Source organism: Rosa chinensis, chromosome 4, assembly GCF_002994745.2.
Source record: "Rosa chinensis cultivar Old Blush chromosome 4, RchiOBHm-V2, whole genome shotgun sequence".
In the NCBI taxonomy this organism is placed as follows: domain Eukaryota; kingdom Viridiplantae; phylum Streptophyta; class Magnoliopsida; order Rosales; family Rosaceae; genus Rosa; species Rosa chinensis.
In genome coordinates this window covers 60,670,999-60,686,181 of record NC_037091.1, presented here as the reverse complement: position 1 = coordinate 60,686,181, position 15,183 = coordinate 60,670,999, and the positions used below count along the sequence as shown (strand labels likewise).

At 38.5% G+C, this 15,183-nt stretch overlaps 1 protein-coding gene and 1 long non-coding RNA gene across 4 annotated transcripts; both read left to right on the top strand.

Moving 5' to 3' along the window:
- The first annotated feature begins 1,043 nt into the window (after positions 1–1,043).
- LOC112198304 (cytochrome P450 CYP749A22) lies at positions 1,044–3,583 on the top strand. 2 transcript variants are annotated; one of them, XM_040519039.1, is made up of 6 exons: positions 1,044–1,115; positions 1,214–1,364; positions 1,441–1,664; positions 1,766–1,998; positions 2,464–2,842; positions 2,942–3,583. In XM_040519039.1, the coding sequence occupies exons 2-6, from the start codon at positions 1,271–1,273 to the stop codon at positions 3,368–3,370; spliced, it is 1,359 nt and encodes a 452-aa protein (XP_040374973.1). In that variant the 5' UTR covers positions 1,044–1,115; positions 1,214–1,270; the 3' UTR covers positions 3,371–3,583. The 2 variants fall into 2 exon arrangements, with proteins under 2 accessions (XP_040374973.1, XP_024195169.1); XM_024339401.2 differs by having other exon boundaries at positions 1,049–1,364.
- Positions 3,584–3,784: 201 nt separating this feature from the next.
- LOC121052924 lies at positions 3,785–6,205 on the top strand. 2 transcript variants are annotated; one of them, XR_005810271.1, is made up of 4 exons: positions 3,785–4,070; positions 4,289–4,603; positions 4,708–5,612; positions 6,092–6,205. It is a non-coding gene; the product is annotated as an uncharacterized LOC121052924 (long non-coding RNA). The 2 variants fall into 2 exon arrangements; XR_005810270.1 differs by having other exon boundaries at positions 4,708–6,205.
- Positions 6,206–15,183: the final 8,978 nt, after the last annotated feature.

Here is a 15,183-nt window from a genome sequence, read left to right as displayed (position 1 = left end):
AGTACGGGGAGGCAGACGTGACCAAGGGTCACCGGGGAAGGTCAGCGGCATTGCAGGTCAAGGGTGAGGAATAGTTGAGGCTTACTAGATCGACACCAAATACAAATTGATGCTGGGTTTGAGTTTTTTTGCTGGTGGTGTTTTGATCGCCGGTGTAGCTTCGGTTTGGACTGTTGCCTAATTTTGACGGACTGGTTCTGGTGTTTTGTTGATTGATGAGAGATGGTGTGGTGGAAAGGTCGACTGTTGGAAATGTTGATGTCGGCGGCGACGGCGATAACCTGGCAATGTGTTTGGGCTTTTGTTTTAGTAACTCAGATATGGGCTAAGGCCTTTGGGCTCGTGCTCCATTCGAGTGAGCAGACTATCAAGAATAGCATGCAAGAAGACCAACGTGTTGCTGAGGTTGCATTAGCTGCTATGTTTTAATTCCTATTATTAGACATTTGGATGCAAGTCTTGTTTAGGTAGGGGTAATCTCTATAAGCTTTACTAAGATGTTTCTAGTTGGTATTTGTACCACAATTGAGTGCCGGCAAATTAGACTAGATGAATGATTTTTCCTTAGGGAGCGAGGCTGTTCTTGCTTAGTTAAGCTTGCGTCATGCGAGCGTCCCTTTGGACTTTGATGAGTTTAGTTTGGCTTAGATAGGTTATCTAGGTCTTTTCCAGATTTTCTTATGTAAGTTCTATTAAACTCTGACCTGTTTTCATAACTTGATTACTAATGCAATCAATTCATTTTCAAAAAAAAAAAAAAAGCATCAAAAACTAACAACGGAACTAGTTTTCTGTTTTTCTAGATTTTACGTAGACCCAAATGCTAACAATTGGCCTCTTAATTAATAGAAATCAATTTTGTCAGTAGTATTATTTCTGTTGCTTATAAATAGAAGACCAAGAAGACTGAGTCACAAATAGAAGTCTACACGCTTATAAGGACAAAATTGGCGTGGCGTTTTGTGTTAAACAATGAAGAGCAAGATAACCTTAAAAGTTGTATATATATGTATTGTGGGATACTGGTAGTTCAGTACGTCCAGCAAATAATCAGAGAAAGAGAGAGAGAGAGAGAACAATGAGGTCTTCAGGAGGCCCAGTGGTCATTATTTCAGGTTTTCTGTGTCTTTTCTGTTTTGTAGCTCTGCTTTTCAAAATCTTTCACAAAATATGGTGGACCCCGAATCGCATACAGAAATTGATGGCTTCACAGGGAATCAGAGGTCCTCCTTACAGACTAATCCATGGAAACACGAAAGAAATCTCCAACATGCACAAGGAAGCCAGGAACAGACCCTTAGGTTTATCACACAACATATTTGCTTATGTTGAGCCTCATGTTGACTCATGGAGCAATGTATATGGTACTGAAAGCTCTTGATGAACTGTGGGCTTTTGAACTTTAGTTACAAGATTAATTTTGGTCATCTTTGTCAACAGGGAAGAATTATCTCCAATGGCTCGGTTCCCGAGCTCAGTTGATCATTCGAGAACCTGAGTTATGCAAACAGATACTGAACAACAAAGATGGAGCTTATCCGAAAAAACCGCCTGAAGACTTTGCAAAGAAGCTATTAGGATATGGCCTTGTAACAGCTGAAGCAGAAAAGTGGGTGAAATTGCGAAAGATTTCCAACCATGCCTTCCATGGAGAGAGCTTAAAAGTAAGTTCTTATTATCAGTTAATGGAAACTTGCTTGATATTTGTAACAATTATTTAGGGAAGGTAAATTCTGATAATAGCATGATGGTATTGTTCAACTAGACTATGATTCCAGATATGATAGCTGGTACTGAGATAATGCTTGAAAGGTGGAGAAGTCATGAAGGAAAAGAGATTGAGGTGTTTGAAGAATTTAGGTTATTCACTTCAGATGTGATTTCCAGAACAGCATTTGGCAGCAGCTACTTAGAAGGACAGCACATTTTTGAAATGTTGATGAAGTTGGCCTCGTTATTATTCAGAAATTCTCTCAAAATCAAGGTTCCTGGTATCAGGTAACCTCCTTTTACTAATTCTGAAATTGGCAATCGCAGGAATAGCCATTGTTTTCTATGTTCATTCGAGTTGAAGAGTGGCAGAAGCCTAGCAAGAATCAGTCGTTCTTTAGCTATTGAATCTCTTTTTAGATATCGTTGAATTAATGACATTTTATATTATGCTATGCAAATGATCAGTTCGTGGATTGGTTCATGGATCCCTTTAATTTGCTAGAGTATCTTTCTTTTACTTGTTGAATCTCTCATTGAATGTTCATGAAGTAATGGAATATATACTCTATTTCATGTCCTTTTATGATTGATCCAATACCTGCTGACAAATTAGGCCTGTCATATAGAGAGATAATCTTCTTTATTTTTCTTTCATTGTCTTCCATCTTATTTTAGCAGATAAATATTCACAACAAGGTTCTGGGATGATTGTTCTTGTTCTTATGTTTAGTGTTTGATTCAATATTGCAGCAAGTTTTTTGATACCAGTGATGAAATCGAATCAGAGAAACTCGAAAAAGGAATACGTGACTCCATAATAGAGCTTGTTAAGAAAAGAGAACGGAAGGCAACTAGTGGAGAAGAAGATAGCTTTGGGAGTGATTTTCTTGGATCACTTTTAAAGGCTCATCATGTTGCCAATCAGAACCAGAGGATCTCGGTGGATGATTTAGTTGACGATTGCAAGACATTTTACTTTGCTGGACAAGAAACCACTAATACATTGATTGCTTGGACTGTTTTTCTCCTAGCAGTTCATACAGATTGGCAAGAGGAAGCAAGAAAGGAGGTCCTACAATTATTTGGAAAACAGAATCCAAATCCAGATGGCATTTCCAAACTTAAAACTGTAAGAAAGTCTAGAAGAACTGGTTACTTGCGTGTATATGTGGTGAAAATTTTCATCCATGTTTGAATCGTAATTTGTTCTCTATCTTGTGCAATGCAGATGAGTATGATCCTCAATGAGACTCTAAGGTTATATCCTCCTATTGTTGCTATTCCACGGAACACTGGAAGGGAAGTTAGACTAGGAAAGCTCATTGTCCCTGCTAATGTTGATCTGCTCGTCTCAGTTCTAGCACCGCACCATGAACCTCAATTTTGGGGACCAGATGTGCATCTTTTCAAGCCTGAGAGATTCTCAGGGGGGGTTGCAAAAGCTACTATTAACCATGTAGGTGCTTTTGTGCCGTTTGGACTGGGACCTCGAACTTGTGTGGGCATGAACTTTGCAACCACTGAAGCTAAGATTGCCTTGTCGATGATTCTACAACGCTACTCCTTCACTCTCTCCCCGGCTTATATCCACTCCCCTACTCACAAAATCACACTTCGGCCACAACATGGACTTCAAGTATTGCTACAACCATTGTGAATATCGAAGCTCAGATGCTAAACTCATCTGTGATAATTCCCGCAAAATAAAGAAATTAAACAAGTGGATCGAAGAAGAAAAATAAGAAGCACGATACAGAATCTAATAGGAATTTGAGACACATGAATTTTGTTATTCTTCTTCCTTGATTGTGTTTAATTAGCTCTGTTTCAAAGCTTTCAATTGTGAGTTTGTAACCATCAATAATCTGTCCCAAAGCTCTTCAAAGTTTCGTTTTATACTTTTATATATGGAAGAGGGACTAATATCTTGTCATAAACTAATTAATGCGATGCTTTAGCTGAGCTTAGTATTCCTAACTGTTCACTCGGAAGTAGAAATAACGGTTTTGACCTCTGTTTTTGCTTTGACGTACGGCGCTGCCATGCCCCCTCATTATATAAGCAAAAATCCCAAGTTCTTAGTTTCTTCGGGAAGCCTCTAGCAACATACAGCATGAAACCCAGCCATCAAAATCAACAGTTCAGCCTCTATCAACATCAGTCGCTCCATTCCAATTTCAGTTCGACAAGCCACTAACTTTACATGTGCGCTTTTACAATCATGGCATTCAAATCCCCAATTTATATGAGCGGAATGGATCTTTGTGTTTTCAATGGCCATACTAAAATGGCAGAGTGGAATCACGAGAAAGAAGGAGAAGAAGGATCTGGGTCTGGGTTTGTTTTGGATTGCGCATGTAAGTTTTTTCTTTTGTCTGATTCTGGGTTTTTGTTTTGGATGCGTATTCTTTCTGGGTATTGTTGTTGTGCAGAAAAATATTCATTGAGGAATTGCAAGTTTAATCACCATATCAGACATTAATGTATTTACCAAATCTGTTGTTGGCCCTTTTTCGCTGTTTTGTAATTTATCTTTGATAGATTCCAATAAACCCTAACAATTTTATGAATGTAGGACACCATACATCTTGAGTTCAGAAATACTGCCGTTATGTATAGTGTGCCGTTATGTATAGTGGGAAGAGTATGAGGCGTTGCAATCATAACTCATGCAGGGAGTAAATGCAATGCCAACCCCTGAAGCCCGAAGGCATGTTCATTTTGAAAAGAAAAAAAGAAAAAATTAATTGCATTATTTTCTGGAGCTCACTGTAACTACTGCGTACTGATATGAGTGGTTCCTAAGGAGCAGACACATTTATTGAAAAATTTTGTGAGGAGAAAATGCAACAATAACTTTCCCTCTCAGAGTTCATGTTCTGGATTTCTGGTATGTGTTTTGATTTGGGAAAGAACATTTATTGGTTTTTTGCTTAATACATTTTCGTATTGAAGAAAATTGTTACTGATGCGGATTTTGTATGTTTGATTCAGTTTCAGGGTTGGACCTAATTTTCAAGTTTGTAGCTTTATAATCCCAAAAGCCAGAAGAGATTTAGGGCTTGACATAGTCTAAAAGCCATGGGAGAAGATCATGTGTACACAAAAGATCGGAGGGTTGAATCCATTCCAGATGAGTTTCTCAAATTTTGATTTGTTTTTAGTTTTTCCCCGTTCTCTTCTTTTTACTAAAACCTGTCTTCATTTGTTTGTGTACAGCTCCTTGCATTCTCTGGCTCACACCCACTTAACAGTAATCGGCTCAGGTGATTTATATGATCTCTTATATATGCCAATGTAATTTATACGTGATCTGTATGATATAGTATTGTTTAATGATTACATCAGTTTAAATGGTTAGTTGTAGTTGGAGTAACCGTATCGGAATTGCTTAGTGAGGGTGCACTTGCTATTGTTAGTTTCTTATTCTTTCCCTTTGTTTGAATTGTACTTAACTATCTCAATTATTTCTGCACGATCAAATTGCTTTTCCACAGTGATTTCTATTCAATGTTAATGATCTGTATGTCTTATCAACTTCACGTTGTTCAATACGTAATTTCTATAGCTCTGTTTATTTGAATCAGTCATGTAGAGTTTCTAAACTGTAATACATTGCCCTAAAAAGGTTCTTCCCTTTTCCTTTCCAGTTTTAATAGTGAGGTTTCTTCCCTTTTCCTTTCCCTTACAAGCTGGAATATGGGCTTTTGAACATCAAGCCTGAACATATGGATACTTTTTTTTCCTGTTATCTTTAATCAACGTCTTAGTTTGAGTGAACAAAAACTAGAGGATCAGAGGTTTTGACTCCACAGAGGTGCACTCTCTGCAGTGACTGTATTTGTTTATGCAGATTCTGTATGCAAGCAGGTCTGCCATTACCTTGATCCTGTAACAAGGTAAACAAAATCTATTCACCTATTGAAAGATGGAAAAGACCATTTGGTTAAAGCTTTCATTTCAAAACCACATTATTTTGAATCTCTATTATAGTTTGGTTCACTGTTTACCTGAGTGAGAGTGCATGGGTCAGTATTCTATCAGGAATTAGATAACAAAAAGCTTTATTGATTAGCTATTTCTTATTCCACTTATGCTATTCTGCTATATTTGTGTGCAAATTTTTAGGGTCGCAAGTTTGAATGAATTCTATAGTTACTATACTAGAGAAGAATATAGCTTGAAGAATGGTTTGGGTTGCTCTACTTGGCACTTTTAGACCTTTTTGTCATGCCAATTGAAGCTCTTTACTACATTTCAAAAAAAAGATGAAGATCCTCTTGACCCTTTTGTATTGTGTATAACAGTCTTTCGACATAAGTTCAATATAAACTTCATTTACTTCTCTTTTTAAATCCTTTTGTTCTTTTCTTTTCAGGTTTAACATTGCACCAGACTTGATGAATCAAGCAAAAGATTATTTGAACAGAACTATGTTATATTGTTGGCTAGAGTGAGTGTTTTAGAATGCAAAAAAAAAAAAAAAAAAAAATGTATCTTCTAATGTTCCAATTATGTTTATTCGACCCAAAAGTTGTGGTTGCACAGTTTTGTGCAGTCCCGCTTACTTTGAATGCCAATTTAGGATGGCCTGCTTTTGGAATGTTGATTTATGTGATTCTGTATTTGTCCTATCTATGTTTCTTTGTTAGTACATTTTGAATGAGAACCTCTCCTATCTGCCGCAAAGAAGGTAATGTGTGCTGAGCATTAATTTGCGATAATAGTTACTAGGAATTTCTAATTTGGAGCTCTTTAAATTGAATGAATTCTTGTGAGATTATTTTGACAACAAATATTGGCCCAGAAATGTTAATGTTGAATTAGAAGTGCTATATCAAACAAACATTTGCGTCATCGCGTGGGCTATACCACCGGTAATATTGATTGTTCACGGCAGTCTGAACAATAGAGCCAACGTTTTTTTTTTTTTTTTGAATTAAATAACGGATGAGGTGGTATTACACTGTACAAATCCGAGTAAATCATGAATGTTAGCTTTATAAAAGTGTTTTTTTTTTTTTTTTGAAAAATTATAAAAGTGTATTTGGATATGACTTGGATCAGACAATAGGGCAACAGGCCCAAATTCGATTAGGAGTCCATCTAAATTTTCAGATCGAACTCGGTCCAAATTCAATGAGTGAAAAAAATAAAAACTTGAAATGAATAGACAGCCGCCTACTAAATATTCGGCATCCGTTCGTCTCTTCAACAATTGCTATTATTTGATCTCTTAAATAACAAAAATCAATTACCTCAGAAGTTTTTTTTTTTTTTTTTTCTTGAGGGAAAGACGTCAAACTTCTATGTTCATACAATGGTTAGCAACTTAGCAACATAGTTGCTGATACTATAGGGAATCTGATCACTCCAAGATAAATTTAGACCAGAATTAAGAGTCAACTTAGCTAACATATGCGCAGCTGAATTAGACTCTCTAAAAACATGAGTAAAGTAAGAACTCGGTAAAGAAGCTTGGAAAAAAGAAATATCTTCCACAATCCTCCCATACCTAGAAGCATCCTCCTCATCGGACATGATATCCTTAACCAATTTTTGGCAATCAGACTCAAAAATAATTGGAGCCAAGCTATTACTCACAGCAAACTGACAAGCCAATCTAGTAGCAAACGCTTCCACCATAGCAGGGGTTGTGACATTAGACTTTCCTGCAACAACCTCCCACAATTAAACCTGAAGAGTCACAAATTATCACTCCAAGGCCTCCATAATTAGTATGCTGATCAAAAGCCTCATCTAGCAGGTTAGCCTTCACCCACCCAATTGGAGGAGGTGACCACGTCCTAGCCTCTCTAGCTGCCTTATCAGCAACTGCCCAAATACTTTTCCAAATAATAGATACCTCTGAACCACTTGATGCAGAAGCAGGAGTTATTATCATTAATTCAGGAAAAATGTTAAGAATAGTACCCGATAAATGGCTCACTCAGAAGTTCTGTACATTAAGTTTTAAAGAATTCAAATTGATACATGGCATTCTAAACCCGACCCAAAATTAATACATACTATTACATACAAATGGAGTATGTTTTCCTACAAATTTGTAAGGGTTAATCCATCCTTTCAAAGATTAATTAATTATATATATATATATATATATATATATATATATATATATATATATCTCTCTCTCTCTCTCTCTCTCCTCTTCTGCTCCTTCTTCCTCCTCTGAAACTAGCAAAAACTCCAGCAACTTTGCAAACTCAGACAAACCCAAAAAAGAAATAGCAAACCACACATAAGCCCTTGACAAAAGATGAATTCATGAATGCATCTGTACAAGTTAATTTAGAGTTTATAAGGACAAAATTTTACACATAAGGACAAGTTGTTATTTTGTTGCCATGTGCCAACAAAACATTTACAATTCTAACTTTCATGCATGGATAATTAAATATTAATTATTTTATTTAACTCAAAACTCTTTTTTATTCAAATCCTGCTACTGCACTCGTCCAATCCTACTACTGCCTCGCTGCACTCATACTTATCCAGTCCTGCTACTACACTTGTACTCGTCTTCTGCTACTGCACTCGTCATCGTCTAATCATGCTACTACACTCGTAATCGTCCAGTTCTGTTACTGCACTCGTACTCGTCCAGTTCTGCTATTGCACTCGTACTCGTCCAGTTATGCTATTGCACTCATACTCACTCATACTCCTCCAGTTCTGCTACTGTACTCGTACTCCTCTAGTTCCGCTACTGCACTCGTACTCCTCCAGTTCTGCTACTACATTGAAGGTTAGTTCTGCTAGTGCTTTGGAGTAGTAGCAATAGCAGAACTACAACTATGATCAACAACAGGTAATTGGTTGAGATTACAAAAAAAAGAAAAAAGAAGAAGTAACATTGCAGGTCCATGAAGCGGAACAACTGTGATGATGAAGAAAAAAGAAAAATTAACAAGATGTGAACAATCCAAGTTATGCTTGTTGCACAAGAGAAAGAAACGGAGAAGACTGAGAATTGACGTTTGATTCTTACCAAAACGCCCCAATAGGATCCAAAATCAGAGAGTAGAGGCTGGGAAACCAAATTGCATCGGAGGAAGAGGAATGATGATGATGATTATGAAAAAGGGATTTAAAATTCAAAAATAGAGAGGTGGGTGAGAAGGATCTAGAAGCAACATAATCGCTTTCATTTTATTTCAGGACCAAGCAATTCCCAACAAGTAATTAATACCCAAAAATTGGAGATCTCTTCCTCGAATCTCTTCATGAATGAGTCGAGGTCTTGAGTCCCCGGAACGGGATCAGAATCGTCGAGGAAGTCCAATAGGTTTTGTCTAAGTTGCTTAACTTTGACCGGGGTCGGACTCATAGCTCTGAACTTGCTTCTTGATATTCGTGTCTTCCATTAAAAATCGAAGAAAATCTTATGATAGATGATAACAGTTTGGGTTTCAGTCAATGAACATAACCTTTTGACAGTGGCATCGCAGTAATTTTAATAAAAAATTATATTAATTCGTAATTACACATGAAATCTCAGAGATTAGGTCTACTTTATTATCCTTGAGCTTGCACTTTGTGTCCTTATTTGTATAAATCTAATGGGAGAGGATCCTCTCCTAAGAAACTTAATCACCTGAGCTACCTAAGCTTTTAACTAGACAATGACACGTGGATATAATGAATCCAATGGTTTATATAGTGCCACGTAGTGATTTTGACTCTTCCAACTCTCTCTCTCTCTCTCTCTCTCTCTCTCTCTGAGAACCCACAGAACCTCTGCCGTTTGCTCTCTAAATCAAGCTTCATTGGGGAAATCCTAGCCTCATCGATCCTCACCGATGCCGCCGTCCTTAGCTTTAGCTTCTTTAATGTTGTTACCGAATTCCGACTTCTCATCTGATTCGAAATCATTGTTCATTACAGAGATCTCAATCACAAACAAATTCGCAGAGAATTCTCTCTCTGTTAAGTTTTTTACTCGTCTTTATGGGTTATGGTGGTTGCTAAATTTCCTTTTGGGATTGGTTAAGTTTTTTACTCGTCTTTATGGGTTATGGTGGTTGCTAAATTTCCTTTTGGGATTGGTTGTGATTGAATTGATGGGACGAAATTGGTTGGGATTCAATTTTTGGGTTCGATTTATGAGGCTGGGTGTTCCACTAATGGGTTTGTTCCCTATAAAATTTCATCAATTAATACTTGGGTATGAACGACCCATTGGAAGATGACGTGAGGCAGCTAGTAACAAACATTGAGAAGAGATTGATTATGAATGACCGAAGGCATACCATGGGTTCTCATTCATAATCAATGTCTCCTCATCAGTTAAGTTTGGTCTCTCTCTTCTCTTTTCTTTTTTCAGAAAATCAAATTAATTCCCTATCAAATTTCATTGAAACCCACTTGATTAGTTATTATGTGCATTGGTGCTGAGTGAAGTGAAACAAGAACAGAAGGAAGAAAGAGAGAGAGTCCATGAATGATGTCATCTTGCATATTGAAATAGACTTATCAGTTCCCAGAATATTAGTCTGCATATACCCAATATTTCTAGGAACTTTTCTCGTTTAGTCTTAGCCTGGGGGACAGATTTGCAAAGAACAAAGGGGAGAGAGAGAGAGAGAGAGAGCTAGAGGCGTGAAGGAAGAGATGAATAGCCAGAGAAGAAAAAGAGAAGAAGACAAGTTAAAGCTTGTTTTAGACCGTTGGATTCATTATATCCATGTGTCATTGTCTACTTAAAAGCTTAGGTAATTAAGTTGCTCAGGAGAGGATCCTCTCCAAAATCTAATACAAGATGAGTTTTTTATTTTTTCAAATTTGGTCTGTTACGTAATTTTCTAAAAAAGAAAAGCATGACCAAAAAACCCAAAATCCCAACACAGCTCCTATTACTACGGCATCGAGCAATTCCATCTCCGGCTTCTTCAATTTCAATTTGCACGATTTTTTCTTTCTTTTGATTTTGGGTTGGTTTTTGCCTACATCTTGATTCATTATTTCTATTATTATTTTATTCAATCTTATTTAAGAATCACATAACTCAATTTGAACCGAGTTTATCGCCGTTGTCGCTGAAGTTTAGATAGCCCACAACCACCCCATTCTCCGCTACAACGACATTTAAGCTGGACCTGGTGCAGTCAATCATACATGACACGTCGTCGAGGATGGTGTCGGATTAGGACTGATCCTAGAAAAGCTTCACATCGATGTAGAAAGAGGTCACACTTAGGCCTTGATGGTGAGCTTGTGGATGAGCTGGAGAATCTAGAAGGTGATGGTGGGCTTAAGGACGGTGGAGACATTGGCGGAGGGAAGATTTGTCTTTGAGGAAGATTCGGTAGAGTTCCGGGACGTAGAGCTGGTTGGTGGAGGCACGTAAGGGCCTATCGAAGGCGAAGCCCTTACCGTCGAGGATGGAGTGGAGGACTTTGAGCAACAAGGCTTCGACCTCGAACTGGACGAAAGGAGATGGGGAGTTCACAGACTTCAAGCAGCTTTGGTTTGGAGAGAGAGAGAGAGTTCTAGATACGTATCGCGGGGGGGGGGAACTATAAGGTCTTCAAGAGGCCTTGTGACCAGTTGAAAATTTACCTTTGAAAAATGAATAATTGCATAGGATTAACTGTGTGATTGACGCCATGTACCAAAAGTGTGTCGAGTTTTCAAAGTCATGTAGCAATTTGTTGAAGAATGTTGACATTTAGTGTGCCTTCTCAAACTAGGAGAGATTTCCTACTCTGAGTTAGAATAGGAATCCTTGTACTCCAAGATTATGTACTTTGTAATCCCTATATAGGGCTTCTATTATCAATGAATACATACAATTCTCTCCTCAATCTCTTTGTATCCTAATATCCTAAAACACGTTATCTGCACGAGCTCTAACCCTGAAACCAAAAACAAAAAACCAGAGAAATTTTCCTACACCGTTAGCCTTACTACTCCTAGCCCACGCTAGCCTTATTTGCATGCCTGTAACATCCCGAACCTAAATTTACCAGTTTACTAGTCTTTCGATGGGTAAATGACATTTACATTTACTTTTTGGTTCCGTTTCGATATTTTAGGGGGGCCCTAAAAGTTGGCTTTTTTTTTGGGTCAAAATTTGAGAAAATGTTCTTCATGAAAGTTGTAAAGGACGTTAAACCAAGCCAGTGCATATGTGGTACGTAAAAATCGGAGTTCGTATGCGAAAGTTATAAGCGAAAAGGTAAAGTTACTGTTCATGGTAGAAATTTGTATAAATAATGAAACTTTACAGTGGTAGGTTTCCAAATCCGGAAACCCACCTTTCTCTCTCCTCTCCCCCGATCTCTCCCCATTCCTCTTCGGGCGATTCCTTCTCCCCTTCGATTCGCCGCCGTCCGGCCATTAACAGGTGGGCAACCGGCCACCACGTGATCGCCTCTTCCTCCTCTTGACGCTAGTGCCCTTGAGTTTTGGCGATTTGGCCGGAAAACCCCGAATCGAAGTAAGGAACCTCACAGGGGCAGTTTGAGCTTTTCCGGCGATTCAGCCATTTCCGACCACCAAATTGGGACCGTAGGGGCACCTCAAGCCAGTGATCATTTCCCCTAAGGCCATTCACTTCAATTTGCAGTGTGGAGGTCGAATCGATGATTTCAAATTCTAGGGTTCGGAGGTTTTTTCTGGGTTTTCTTCATCGGCCAATTTAGAGTGCTTTAAGGTAAAATTGGAATGTGTTGTAGTTGAGGAAATTGTTGGATCTGTTGTGTTGTTGTTGCTGCCAAAATTTGGTGGCCATAGGAGGTGGTGGCCGCCGGCGCGTGGGGTCCACGCGCCGCCATTGTAGGTCCTGCGTGGAGGCGCGTAAGGCAGCTTTCTAATTTCGAGTTTTAGACTATTAAATCCTATAATTGTTGTAGAGGTTGAATATGTGATTTTTGGTGAATTTTGGAGGAGTTTGACATTGATGTGAATTTTCGAAGTTTGGAGTTTCAGATGTCGATTTGTGGGAATCCGACCTTCGGATTTCCCTTATTCCGCTATGGAATGCTTTAATCGACGGATTGATATTAGTGTTGAAGTTGGGTTGAATTCAAGAAGTATTAGAGATGCTTTATGAGGATTTGATTTTAGGAGTCGTATTTAATTGTTGAATAGTTTATTCACGGAATATAATTGTATACAGGGCGACGTGCTGAGCTGCTGTTCGACGTAGGAAACTGGTAGCGTGGTCGCCTAAATAGTACTGTGAGTGGACATTTATTTTAAATTAAATGTGCGTGCAGTATATTATTATTTTCTAATTGAGGTTTAATTTATTATTTGAATTATTGAGTGTTATGATTTTCTGAGCTTGATTTCTTGAGATTTATTATGCTCTATGAGTTACGGGATTTTTAGTGGATTTCCTTCCTGAGGGCTTTCAATAGATTTTAAAGCTATTTATTTATGAGTTATTGAGTTGGGAAATGATTTTCGGGAAGTGACTGATTAAGAAAATATTCTGAGAATTATTGATTTCGAATAGCGGTTTATATGAGGATTTACGAGTACGAATGTTTCATCGAATAATTGAGTATGATTGAATTATTGAGATTTCTTGAGTTTTGAGCTCCGTACCTATCAGCTTTGAAGTTAGGTTGAGATTTCTTTCCGGAAGCATTTATTGATTTACCGAGTATTTGAATTATGCTTTCGAGGATTTATTGAGATATTGAGGTTTGAGTTAGCGAGATAATCCTGAGCAATGCTTTCGGTGAATTATTAATGATTTATTGAAGTAATATCGAGTTCTTTCCGAAAGCAAGTAATTGTAGGAGGTTGTTTCCAGTTTATCAAGGAGGCTATCTTCGGTGCATGCGTACATTACCTAGTCGGCAGTCCCTTCTAGGTAATAGTCTGGTCGGCAGTCCCTTCCAGACTACATCCCGGTCGGCAATCCCTTTCGGTGAGTCACCTGGTCGGCAGTCCCTTCTAACCACCGCCTCCTAAATCCAGTTGGCAGTCCCTTCCGATACGTCATCTGGGCGGCAGTCCCCTCCAGATGACATGGCAGTCCCTTCTAACCATCGCCTCCTAAATCTGGTTGGCAGTCCCTTCCGATGAGTCATCTGGGCGGCAGTCCCCTCTAGATGGCATGAGATGACTAGTCAGCAATCCTTTCTAGTCATCAAACGAGGTTTTCTAAAAATGGTATTTCAAAAAATAAAAAGAGAAGGATTGAGTTGGAAACGTTGTGAAATCTCGTTGCATGTCGGTTTTGTTAACAAGATATTTGAAATATGATTACTTATATGAGGGATTGGAGATTTTAAGAGATTGCAAGATGTTCTATTTTACGTGATTAAGATTGCAGTAAAGATGATGATTAAGAGTATTTCCAAGATTGTTACTGCATGAGAGTTTTTAGAGAATAACTTGGGAAAGCATTAAGTTTTACTTATACATTCGAAATTACTTATTTTCGTCCACTCACTCTAACGGTTTTTAAATGTTTTCCCCTCGACCCTTCGGTTTCAAATGCCCAGTTTGCAGGCCAGTTTAGCTTGAGGTCGAGCGAACATGGAGTTGAGGCATAGCTGTCATAGCTTCCGCATTATAATAGTATCGGTCATTTATCTTGTATTCTATTCTCTTGTACGCATGTACATTAGATTGCTCTGATAACCTATGAGATTAATATTTTTAAGTTCAGAATTGATTTGTGATATGGGAGATGTTGTGTTTTAGGGAGCATGGTGGCTCCAGAAGATTAAGGGTGGATTATTTTAGAAGTGTAAATGTTTTTTCTACAGGTTTTGGGTAGTCCACTTTTAGAGAGAGTTCCGCAAAATTTTTTGGTAGAATTTCTTCTAAGGTGGGCCCCGTAGGGCCACTTTGGATTTCAAGGTGAAATCCGGGGCGGGTCCTGTCAACGCCTGCTCTGCGCTCTCCCCACGCTACACGCCCCTGTGTTTGTCGCTACAAGCCCTCTGCTAGCAATCTCTCGGCCAGCCTCGGCCAGCCTCGGCCAACTCCTGCCACAGACCGGCCAGTAGCCAGCAACGCCTCAGCCAGCTACCAGTGATCTTCCGATCGCATCCGGCCATGCCTAGCACCATCCGGCCAAGCTTCCTAGCAACCTCGAAACAAGTCTAGCTCACATCACGCTTCCAAATCGTCAAGGTTTCAAGCTCTAATTAACCAAGTAAGTATTTAAGATTAAAGTTCCTGCTTTTCGTACTTTACTTTCTTCTTGTTTTTCTTCGGGGACTTGCAACTTCCCTTTTTCTACATTCCACCTTTCTATAATGTGGGTTCGATTCTATAAAAGCGTAATTGTGGGGATTCACGCTATACGAACTAAGAGAGTCCGTAAGCATCGATTTATACAAACTAAGAGCGTTAGTAAGACTTCGGACTAAGAGCGTCCGTAAGCATTGATTTTGACCATATAAACATCATTGTTTTAGTCTAATCCAATATTCTTGGAAAATCGATTTCTTGGTAGCATAGCTCGGAAATCTTATTTAT

Bases quoted from the DNA above. Each gene is read 5' to 3' on its own strand.
- LOC112198304 (XM_024339401.2), top strand. From the start codon at position 1,079: ATGAGGTCTTCAGGAGGCCCAGTGGTCATTATTTCAGGTTTTCTGTGT. The intron at 1,999-2,463 runs GTAACCTCCTTT...TCAATATTGCAG, and splicing joins ATCAAGGTTCCTGGTATCAG to CAAGTTTTTTGATACCAGTG. The intron at 2,843-2,941 runs GTAAGAAAGTCT...TGTGCAATGCAG, and splicing joins GCATTTCCAAACTTAAAACT to ATGAGTATGATCCTCAATGA.